This window comes from Haemaphysalis longicornis, unplaced genomic scaffold, assembly GCF_048455015.1.
Source record: "Haemaphysalis longicornis isolate Haplotype H1 unplaced genomic scaffold, Haemaphysalis longicornis Haplotype H1 scaffold_2, whole genome shotgun sequence".
Classification (NCBI taxonomy): domain Eukaryota; kingdom Metazoa; phylum Arthropoda; class Arachnida; order Ixodida; family Ixodidae; genus Haemaphysalis; species Haemaphysalis longicornis.
Window position 1 is genome coordinate 267,248,405 of NW_027526295.1, and position 12,166 is coordinate 267,260,570.

General features: G+C 49.5%; 1 protein-coding gene across 1 annotated transcript; it reads right to left on the reverse strand.

The window, feature by feature from the left end:
• Positions 1 to 756: 756 nt before the first annotated feature.
• On the reverse strand, positions 757 to 3,005 carry LOC144170671 (uncharacterized). Its single transcript, XM_077700606.1, has one exon. It carries the CDS (start codon positions 2,723 to 2,725, stop codon positions 764 to 766), a length of 1,962 nt encoding a protein of 653 aa, XP_077556732.1. The 5' UTR covers positions 2,726 to 3,005; the 3' UTR covers positions 757 to 763.
• Positions 3,006 to 12,166: the final 9,161 nt, after the last annotated feature.

The window sequence follows — 12,166 nt, forward strand, 5'->3', positions numbered from 1 at the left end:
GATGAGCTGTAGTTTTTTACCGGACTTTCCTTTCGCTGCCCCAGAATTTACCCCAATAGTGACGAGATAGTGGTCGCTGCCGAGGTTTTCCTGGGTATTTAGCCAGGTTGCTTCCGTACGCGTGTTTTTGGCAAAGGTCAAGTCAGGGGTAGTGTCCCCACTAACACTGTTTCCAATACGGGTGGGATGCCGCGGATCGTTGAGCAAGCTGAGACCCTCTCTCTGGGCATCAAGCCATAGATTGCGCCCCTTTATGGTGTCCCGCTTGTAGCCCCATTCCGTATGGTGTGCATTAAAGTCACCGACAATCAACAGTGTGTTCCCTCTTGCTATTTCGACAGCTCTCCGGAATAGTTTACTAAATTTATGACTATTTTTTGGGGAGCTATACACATTAAGGATAAACGTGCTCTGGGCATAGTGTTTCTGGTCTGTGATAATTTCTACAAGGATGTGAGGCATGGACGCCGCGTCCACCCCGGTCTCGCGCCGCAGGGCTGGGAGGTTTCGCCTAACAAGGGTGCTGACTGCGGGTTTTTGCTTGTCTGTTACACCAGAGGCATCAGCTTCTAGGTCATTGAAAGATTTGTAGTTTGACATTCGGGCAAAAACGCCTGTCTCTTGGAGACAGACCACATCAGGTATTTCATCCGAATTCTTGCTTTTGATGAATAGTTCTAAAGGAGCACGTTTTCTTTTGAATCCTCGACAATTCCATTGCCACACCATCAAGGTGTTGGCTTTGCTTTTTCTGTTGGACGAGCTATTGAACATGATCATTTGCAATTTTGGGGATGTCCGCCGGCGGGGGGCGGGAATAGGGTTTAGTGGACTTGATGGGACCCGGTCCCACTTCCCGTCCGGCTCGTGGGATTCCATTCTCTAGTGCTGTTATTCGAGCTTTCAGGCTGGCAATCTGGGCATCAACGTTTTCGCCGAACTTATCCAGCATCGCTCCGAATCTGGCGCTGAGAGTTTCAGTAAGAGTTTCGGTGAGGGTTTCTCCAAATTGACGGAGCATGCCGTCGTCAACGTTTTTATTCGGGCTCGCGCCTGCGGCCTCACTAGAGCTCTCAGAGGTTATCGCTTGGGCTTTACGTTTTGAGGGAGGGGAGTCCGCAGTGTCCATCTCTACGACAGAGGCACGCGTATGCGCGGTTTGTGAATTGACATTAGCGAGCTGCGCTGCCGGGCTGACCGGGTCTGTCGGTTGGGTACCAGGGCATGCGCTACCGGGGCTTGCGAAAGGGGTTTTTGTTTCTTCCAATTTGGCGATTTTCGCTTTGAGCATAGCATTTTCAGCTATTAGCTCTTCGAGCATCTGCTTGATTTTGGTTGTCTCGGAAGAATGATCTGAGTGGTGGGATTTTAAGGCGTTGGTTGTGGAAGCATTATTTTTCTGAGTTTGTTTGCATTGGGAGACCGTATCCGCCCAGCTCACCTTGTTTAATTGAGAATGGCCGGCTGCTTGACGTCTGTTTCGCGACGTGGATCGCGACTGCCGTCCTTGGTTGTTGGGCCCCGGGTTGCTGAGGGTCCTCCTCCGCGATGTGGATCGGGAGCGGTGTCGACTACTGAAGGAGACGTCACGGGATCCTGCCCCGTGGCTCCCATCCCGTCGGCTCTGATGCTCACGTTGCAAGAGTTCCGGGAACGAGTCGTCTCGTCCGCGTTGATCCGCTGAGGTCCCGTTGTTCTTGAGCAGGGACGACGCAATGCCACTGGAGAGACACTGCTGCCCTCGGCGATGACAGGGTTCTTGCTCTTGCTGCAGTCGCTGTTGTAGTCTTTTCTCCCATTTCCGCTTCTTCAGAAGGTATGGGGTTTGGAACCGCTGGCGGCACTTCTTATCTCCCGTAGGATGATCGCGGCCACACAGTGCACACTTGGGTTCACAATCGTGTTGGTCCGCCGGAGCCTCGATGCCGCAGATCTTGCACACTTTGTTGTCGGGCGCTGGGCAAACGTCCGAGCGATGTCCTAGACGGCCGCAGCTGTCGCACAGTTCGTGCCTCTTCTTGTGAATGAAGCAACGGTATTCCGCACCTCTGTAGTACACATAGTGTGGTACCTTAGGTCCTTCGAAGACGATGAGGACAGAGTTAGTACGGCCCATGCGTCTCGCCTGGAGAATCGTAGGATTCTTCTTGTAGAGGAGGCTGCGCGTGATGTCATCGGCACTGTCATATTCGGGGATGTTGTGGATAACACCCTTGACAGTGTCCTCCGGTGGCGCCGCGTAAGCGCTCACTTTGTAGGTGATGTCCCCGAAGCGGAGCTCTTGTATGGCCGTGTATTTTTTGGCCCGTCCCATGCTTGGAGTGCTGGCGACAATGACGTTTTTTACGACGTTGGTGCGAAGTATATCGTCCGCTGCCTCGTCATAACTTATTCCGGCCGAGCGCAACACTCCGTCACGCAAGCCGGCTTGGCTTATCTTGGTGATGTCCAGCCCTTCTCGGGGCCGCAGCACGATTTTAATGTCCTCGCTTGGTAGCGGCGGCTGGCGGGACAGGCGCTGCGACCGATAGGCTTGCGTGTTTAGACGGGACGTGTTGCTGCTTGGTTGGGAGGCAGTGACGGGCTTGCTGGAGCAGCCGCCCGAGGCGAGGCCTAGCTTGGCTAGAGCGCGGGCGCTCCGTCGCCGGTGACTGGTAAGCCACCCAGCCGCTTCACTTAGGTCTTCGGGCGAGATAGACTCACCGTCCACCTCAATGCGCTCCATTTTGCTGCTCCGGGCGAAGGGGGAAGGCGCCGAGAGCCGCAAGGAGTGCCGAGGTCCCCGTTCGAATGGTTAGGCCTAGGCCAGGGCGGCCCCGCCTGTGAAGAGGTTCTCGTCCGCTGCAGGCCGGGCGAGGGTCCAGACTTCGAAAAAGAGGTGTCCACCGAAACAGAGGTTCGCTGGACACTCGATGCCGTGGTTATTTCCGAGGAATTGTAGGAAATTACGCCACAAGAGCCGTGGAAAGACAGAGCTGACGTGGAACACGTCCATTCAGCTCGGCCCCCTGGTGGCCAATCCCTACGATAAAGAAGAAAAAATATTCATATCTACGCCGATTCCCTAAATGGATAAACGTTATTTTCCGAGGGGTTCACATCTCCTCTTGTGTCGCAAGCTTGCTCACGCGGTTTAATCGCTTACGATAAGGAACGTCGGCTGCAGCCGGGCTACAGCCCAAGCAAACCCATTCTGGTCACTTGAGAAATACAGCAAGTGTTCTACACGCAATTTCGGTATCGGCAGGGCGAACTAGGTCCCGCTTTGCGGGATTGCTGCAACACGGATTCATCGTTACACATACATTAGAGTTGTACACCGGCGTAATTGTTTTAGTGGACGCAGCTGCTGCCTTTTGCTGAGTAAGATCCGAAAGAAAGAATGCAAGCAGGGTTCCTTCCGACCGAAACGAGAGTCGTTTTGCTTGTCCATCGGCCGTTCCCGATGCGGATAGCAACGTCCCCGGAGGAAAAGCCGGCGTCGGCACCGTACGCGCCGGATGCAGTAGCCGAACTGCTACTACGAGAAAAGGGAGAAAGAGATGAAGGGATGGGTATGGAGGAAGGCGAAGAGGAGCACTGAGAGCAAGGCAAATACATACACGGGCGCAATTATACAGAAAGACGTCGCGGAGGGTGAAAGCGGAACGAAAACAGGTCGCGGCTCGGCCACTTAGGATGTGGCTGAGTTGTCCGGAAAGCCTGTGGGCTCCTCTGGGGAACCGATTCCCGTGCCTCGCGTGTCAATGGACCGCTTGAGTAACGACTCGCCGCTTCTGACGCGTTTGGCAGAAAGGTTCGAGACCTTGACTTGGCACGGTCGGCAACGAATTGACCACGCCGAGAACTCGGTGTGGCTGGCGCAGAGTATGGCGTATGTGCTATCGCTGCATCAATATCTTGAGATCGACGATCTGTCTGTCGTAGTTAGGCGGATAGTTCGTGAAAACGCCCCGACGTCGTGGAGTGTGATGCCGGCCGAAAACTAATAGCGCTAGCTTCCTGCAGCCTCGCACGACCGCAGGGAATGTCCAACCAGCTGGGCCTGGAGGAATTGAAGCGTCAACCAGTTCTGATTTTTGGAACGTTCGTTCATGGTTGGGGGAAAGCTTTCTTACTTCTATAAATTTTATAGGGAAAAAGTTTCCCTACCTCTGCTGTAGTTGGCTTAACTTCAATGAGCATTAGTACAATTATATTAATTTGGATTGAAAATCTCTATGGGCAATTATGAAGGACACGAGCTTTGCTACCTTAAAATCATTGCGGCATCGATAGAGTTGAGCAGCAACACCACAACAGTTCAAAAAGAAAATAAAAAAGCCCAATCTTCTAGTGCTTCATAAGCTTTTAAACCTACGCACGGCGATGGTGTACGTTATGATCATTTTATTGATACGCAGGCGAGACGCGCTTTGATTATAGTAATTTTCAAGAACTGATAAAGTGAAGGAACTTGCAAATAGGCCATGATAGAGGCCTAGCTATAAGTATCAGCCTCATGCTGTGCTAAGGAGATACAGCCACCGAAAGGGTGCGTTCTACTTTGAGAGATCTGTCCTTATAGCAGGGCACTGCGCGCCAAGCGAATCACGTTCCTCTTTCTTTCTTCTCTACACTTCCTGCCGATGTAAAAGAACATAGTTTTGGGGGAAAGAAAGAAAAGAGCAGCGGAGACGAATGTATTGCATTTTTTAAAAGTACGCTGGTTTTCCGTTTCGACTCAAAATTTTGCGTATTCTTCTTGGTTTCTTAGTCGGTTTTTTTTCTTCCTCCTCACTCCCTCCGCCTTGCGTATCCGCCTTAATATCCCCCTTCCCCCCTACTCCACGCTCTCCCTCTTCCCGTAGCTCCTAGACGGGGCCGCGTGCTGAGGGGGATAATGGCGGTTCAAATGATAGGGCAGAGGACAGGGCGCAACGGGATTAAAAAGACGGGGAACATGGCATGGGAGGGGCCCGTCTCCCTCCCTTCCCAGTCCATGACGTCTGGAACATATCTCTGCTCTCGCGTGGCGCGGTGCATTGCCTGCTTTCCTTGCTTCCCGTTTCTTCCGTCTCGGATTTTTGTACCCCAAATTTTGTACGTCTCGCATTCTTTTCTGTTGTTGATTTCTGCGCGTATGCATCATTCATACCACTGGATTCGCAATATAACGTCGAGTGTTCACGTCTGCTGGCAGTGCTGTTGATGCAGTCGTGGTGAACACGAAGCTGCCTGCGCGTGTGGCCTGATGACTTGGGTGTATGCCCGAATGTAACCCCACAAGGTTTCGCGCACGCGTGCGTAGACGTTTTGAGCGAAAATGTCAATTATAACCTTCGAAGTTGTCGGTGCTGAGTTTCCAACCCGCGCCGCACGGTTTTGAGAGACGAAACTTATTACTACAGTCGAGCCCACATATAACGGCCCCACGTAAAACGAACTTTCGATTATAGCAAACAAAACCCGCATGACCATCAAAATATACGTTATTTCAATGGCATAAAATCCCACGCACAACGAACGTTTTTGAGTTCTGCAGATCGGTTACAGCGAACGGCCGGCGCCGCGATGTGGGTTGAAATGACGGCCTCTGCCCAGCTCTGCCGGCGCAGGTCGCTTTCCCGAACCTCCTCGCAGGCAAAATGGGCAAATCGGGATTTTCCCAACTTCTGCCCAGGCAATGGCTGGGTACATCGCTTCAAGGGGTGGCACGGCATTGTTTTGAGCTGATTGTCAGCGAGGCGCCGTCCGCAAGTGGTGAAGATGTTGCAGCGTGGCTTGAAAAAAACGGAGAAGTTATTTCAAGTTATGCGGAGCGTGGCGTCTACAACGCATATGAAACTGCGTTATTTTACCAGATGTTGCCGGATACAACGCACGCTATGAAAGGCAACACATGCACTTGCGGGAAGCATAGCAAAGTGCGCGTCACAGCTCTTCTATAAACTAACACGATGGCAGCGACCGCCGCGTGCCCTTCGTCATCGGAAAGTCGAAAAAGCCGTGTTGCTTTAGGAGCTATGTGCCCGTGCGCTACAGGCACAACGGTAAGGCTTCAATGATGCGCGATTTATTCGCGGATTGGCTGAGCGAGTTCGACCGTGACATGAAGAGGCAAGGCAGGCGCGTGCTGCTCGGGATGTATAACTGCTCTGCGCACCACGTGCAAACTCCCCTTAAGGCAGTGACCCTGCTTTTCCTACCACCCAATACCACTTCGAAAGTGGAGCCCCTTGATTTGGGAATAATACGTGCCTTTAAGGCATCGTATAGGCGAAGCGTTGTGGAGCACTTGGTCATAGCTGTTGACCGCCGGACAGCCAATTTGCCGCTTCGGGGTTCGCTGTATTCAGCTGTAGAGATGGTGAAGGCTGCCTGGTTGGAGGTGACAGCCACTTGTGTGCGGAATTGTTTTCGCAAGGCCGGCTTCGTCGACACACAACCCGAAGCCGAGGCTGATGCTTCTGATGGTCAATCCGGTGGCGATTTGTGGCAGCGAGTCATCGACTCCGACATGGTGGCCATGACCTCGGCTGGGACGATTTCGTTTGTGCCGATGAATATGCTGACACTGCGGAACCGTGCACGGACGAGCGTATCGTTAATGAAGTGCGGGGCAAGAGCGGTGCGGAGGAATCAGACGCGAACGACGAGGAAACTTCTGAGCCTGCGTCTATAAGCGCGCCTGTTAGGACCTTCAACAACTTGTTTACGCCAAGGGCCTCGGCGAAGATCACGCGGCTGCTCTAAATAAACTGGAGACCGCCCTAATCAAGTCTGAACTGCAAAAACAAACAGCCATCACGAACCTGTCTGCCAAAAAAAAAATTGTGTTTTGCCATTTTTTTTTTACTGTGGTCCATTTACTACGAACTTCGGGATATAACGAACGGAGGCCGCGTGTCGCTCAGATTTGTTATAAGCGGGCTAGACTGTATTACTTCGTGCTTGGACTGCTCTTTAGATTTAATGACTTTACAGTTGAATGGAGAAATTCTATAGACAGGTAAAAAAGTGTGGAAGAAAGATCCCTTCGAGAGTGCCTCACTGAATGCGAAGCATATATTGCACACGTTTATGAAAAGGTAATGGGCGGGAGGATTTTGTGTTTTGTTTGAAGGTATATTCGCTGGAAGGAGTATGCAGGCTGTTTGACTGGTAAAAATTTACTAACACGAAACCATTAAATGAGCCATTGAGCAGAAAAGCCGCCGCCGGCGTCTGTAGCAGCGAACCGGCTCCAAAAATGGCCGACGGCGCAATGAAGTAATTAGTTTCAAAAGAAAATGAAGAAACTTTCGCATTGCGTTTTAATGTAACACAGGGTCTTCGGAACGCGGGTCCTGCCCGCACCGCCAATGCCGCCAGGGCTTTTGTTTGTTTTATGGTATTTGTCATAGGTATATAGAGTATATAGAATGATGTATTAAAGACCTGTTTACAAGTTACACTGCTTAAAATTCATGACATAAAGTAAAAGCTGGAATCACGCGAGCAAATTAAGCAGTGTCAGTAGTAGCCGTTAGTGAAGGGGCAATGATGATGCTCTAAAGAGAAATAATATTAATAAGGTCTGAAATAATTTTAGCTTTAGTAACCATTCAGAATAATTATATTTAATTAAAGTACGTCCTGGAGGATACCGTTGGATCAACACGTCCGTCATACACGCGCGTTTTTCGTGAATTACCTAAAATCACCCCCCCCCCCCTAAAAAAAAAAGACGAAAAGAAAACACGTCGTAACGTACATCATCGTAAAGAGATAAAAGGCGCTGTTTCCGATGCCCTTCAGTTCCCTTCGATGATGTACCAGCGCAGCAGTGGAGTGTGAAGTCGAAGTGCTCTTAGGGAGCCTTTTTACATCTGAGAATATTATATCGTTTTTGCAGCCCACGAAACAGTGTTCGATTGTTTCCGGGCCATCACAAAGCCAGGAATTTACTAAACGCACAAACAAGTTGTTTTTGTTCATTCATGTCTTCAAGGGGACGGTTTCAGCGTGCAGCTGAAAGTAGAAGGCTTTTGTTCATGGAGAAAGAGGCATTTTGCAATATCGCGTGAGAACATCATGCCCGTTTAGACCATCGTAAAGAGATATTCTCACAGGTGAAAGAAGAAAGCGTCGACAAGAAATCCCTTCAAGCCGTTTTCTGCGACTGAGAATAACTATTCTGTGGAAAACCGTGGTTATAAAGTATCAAAGCCCCTTTCCCAAGAGAAAGATAGTTCAAACACGAAGCTTTCTCCCATGCAACCTAAGCCAGCGTGGAAGTGTAAAATCCCAACTGCTTCGACAGTGTCAGGATGGCGCAATCGGATAGACGTCGGCTTCGTAACGCAAAGAACCCAAGACCGACTCCGAACATGGAAAGCGTTCTTTTTCTCGAGGCGCTTTAGGTGCCTTTGTGGGAACCGATTTTGCAAGTTGGATTTTTTGCAGCGCGTTTCCTCTTTTTTAGACGCCGTCAATGAGGCGTAGAACGCTTCGCTCAAAACTCTGAGAGAAAAGCAGACCACAAATGAACTCGTAAATCGGCAACCTAGTGGTAAGTCGGCGTCTCCTAGTGGCGACGTCTCCGTAAGTCGGCGTCTCCTAGTGGCGACGCGAAACGGACGTTAGAGAGGACCGAATGCAAGAAGATAAAAAGCCAGCTCGATCAATCAGGCGGTTTTTAGGTAATAACCGTAACTGGCAGACGGTGGTGGGGTAAATTGGGCCCTGCCACGTTTTTCGCGTCGCCACCAGGAGACGCTGACGGCCGCCAGACGCGAGTAAAACGCTTCATGTGGTTGCCGCTTTAAGAAATATGAGCAGAAACGAACATCTACAATGTTTTCTGACAAAGAAGTCTGGATGTGATGAAATGAGTCACAAAAATACCAAAAGCATGACACTAGTGGCCGCAGGTAGAGGTGCGTGATCCAGAGTCCACCAGCACCGACATTCCTAAAGACATTAAACCGTATCATAGACTACGAACGAGCGGACCAAAAAGATGTTCCGAACGTCCTATCGATTCTCTTAACGAAACCCGTGCCCAGTGCAACTCTTGTAAAACGTACACTAATTTTCTAGAAAGAAACATGTTGGACGCCGTACCTCTACAAAAAAAAAAAAAATAGAGAGAGAAGACTGGGGGGCACAAAACTGGCAATGGAACTACACAGGGTCTCGTTGCGTTTGTGGCAGCAGTGTGTACTGTTTTTATAGCAATTAATTTGCAGGATCCGCCATGGGGGTTCAGTGGCTAAGTCGTTGTGCTGCTTAGCACGAGGCTGCCGAGAACGAGGCTCCCACAATGACAACAGAGATAGTCATTTTATGCAAATTTATGAACCCGTAAACAATAACGGTTGAATACGTTGTCGCCAGTAGCATATCCTGTGCCATTTGTTTCGTGAAACTCAAATAGAAGAAAAAAAAGTTCGTGCACCTATCACAGCTGTTAAGGCATCGCCCTGGCTCTAGCAACGTCAAACGCAAGCACCTGCTGCGGAGATTATGAATGCAGCAGAAACGGTCGCCTTTCTCACCACCTTGCGTCTAATAGCCCGCATTGACGCACCGCGCAATATCAAATGAAAAAATCAAGCTCATAAGAGCAGTCTATTGGGCAAAAATCCTCAACAGCGTTCCGTTTCCATTGGTTTTGTGAAGACGCGCAGAACTGATCTTCGCGCGAAGTCAACGCCGTTCCCGTTCTCAGCAAGTGAGATGCGGGCGTTGGGATGAATCGTTGAGGCAGTCGACCCGGCCATGCCATCCACATGGCGATGAGTGTGGCATGGTATCGACCACGTGCGGTATCTCGGTGTGCTTTCGTAGAGGGCCGCAGAAGCGCGCAATGCTAAATGACAAATTCTTTATTAAACAGGTCGCTGTAAAGAAACTCGTCTCATCAAGGGATTCCAAATATCTGCGCAGTTTCTGAACAGTCAAATCACTCCTTTATTTTACTTAAAGAAGTTTTAGCGGTTATAATTAAAAAAAGGGGTTTAATCAAACTGAATATACGTGATTCGAGTATTCCTTAGGTAAGTGTTTTTCATTATGACGTTTTCTTTTTCAGCGTCAATACACAGTTACCTCAAGGTGTGTGTCATGAATAACGAATTGACGTTGGAGCGCGTTGAGCCTGTTTTTACTCCTATTCACAGACGTAACAGGCATGCGATTTCTAAGACCACAAGCTCGGCCGGTACATCGTCATAAAAAAACCGAACCATAAAATTATTCTACGTAATTATTGGCCTGTACTGGTCAGTGCAAGAGAGTTGCGCTGCCCATATTTCCGTCCAGTGGTCCCTTTATCAACTCCTCTTTTCTGGAAACAACCCAGTGGGTGCCCATGTACAGCCTTTGTCAAAATTTTGTAGCCCAAGCTGAAAGTGCACAGGGCGCAAAAAATTCACTGTACAAGGTTATGTCGCGGGCGAGGATGAAACGCTTTATGCAATAAAGGTAGAGAGGACACCTTTCTTTTTTACTGTCATAAAATATTTTCGGCACATTTAAAGGTAAAGTTTCTTCTTTGAATTCTTTGTTGTCGAGTTGGCTTAGGATTGGCCTAGAAAATTTTGACAAAGAGTGTACATTCAAAATATTTCCGATAAAAAAAACTTCAGTTTATTGATTTGGATCCTACGTGTTACAGAAAAAACACCATTTTATACAAGAAGCAACGTCCCTGGAGCGAAGCACCTGTCTCAAACACGATAGTTCAGTCTATGTGGCAAGTTTTTTCTACGTTCTTTTTGTACTAAGTTACAAGAGACGTGTTCACAAGTACACCAGATTGTACTACCCACCTCACTCGAAGTAACCGTCGTCGCACTTATAGTTTCTTGTCTTACGGTGCCTTTGGTTAAATGCAGCTGATTTTGTTCTTCATTTTTCCCTCCTCAGTTTCCTGGTGCCGGTTCACAACATCGCAGCAGAAGCAAACCTCGCAAGTGCCGCGGCTAAACAAGGTAAAGCCAGGGTGATCTCGCTCGGATGCGAACTCGACTGCATTGCGCATTACTGCCCTCTTCCCTCCTTCCCACGTGCCCGTCCCTCGCTCTTGCGCGCGCTGTCTTAGCTGGCGCACTTGTGTGTCCTTGCTTGCCCCGTATGGAATCTTATCCCGGCAGTAAAGACATTTGAGCGGATGCCAGCGTCGTCGTCGTCGTCGTCAGGAGCTCGCATCGCTTGCCGGCGCGGCGACGACCGATCGGAGGAAATCGAGTTGCAGCTCTGGCTCCGATCTTCCGAGACGCAGAGTCCTCGGTTCCGGTCGGCTACGGATGCGACTAACCTTCCGTGAACTGCAATGGCCGAGCGAACGCCACGAAAGAAAGTGGGAAATCGATCGAGTGAAAAAATACCACCCCGCGGGGCTCACCCGGCAGCGGCCGAGGACGCTGCACGTCTGCAGTGGGCCATATGCGTCCCAACTTTTGGGCTGTAGAGGTGTACTGTGTGGCACTAGATGTAACAAGTCACTGCAGGACTTTGTGTGGCCGTCTTTGCCCTTCTTGTTTACGAAGCTGGACGGCATTGATCGGAAGGGCTGTGCAGCTTTCTTTTTTTCTTAACCCAACGCATCATCGTTTACTCACTCACTCACTCACTCACTCACTCACTCACTCACTCACTCACTCACTCACTCACTCACTCACTCACTCACTCACTCACTCACTCACTCACTCACTTACGCGCTGGCATTCACCAGTCAGTCAGTCAGTCAGTCAGTCAGTCAGTCAGTCAGTCAGTCAGTCAGTCAGTCAGTCAGTCAGTCAGTCAGTCAAACGATTGACTGCGATCTAGGTATGCTCTACCGTGGATCGACGAAGACGAGCAACACATAAACAATTGATACCTGAAAGGAAAAAACAAATTTCTAGCAGAGGACGTTATGGGGGCATTACTGCTGCTTTCTATTCAACGCCGGGTTTGAGTACAGCTAGAACACTTTTTTACGGGGTCAGATGACGTATTGTACCGTCGTAAACGAATTCGAATTGAAGCTTTATTTTTTGAATACAGAAAAACGGAGGGAAGGCAAAAGACTGCTAGCCTGACAGAGGCCTTCCCACCGCAGTACACTTTAATACAAACAAAACAAAACATGGAAATTAATTCGCAAAGCAGAACATACCAAGAAAATGTTTTACAAGGAAATTGATTTACATACAGA

What these genes read in the sequence shown, in the direction of transcription:
- LOC144170671 (XM_077700606.1), bottom strand. Translation starts at nt 2,725, where the DNA reads ATGGAGCGCATTGAGGTGGACGGTGAGTCTATCTCGCCCGAAGACCTA.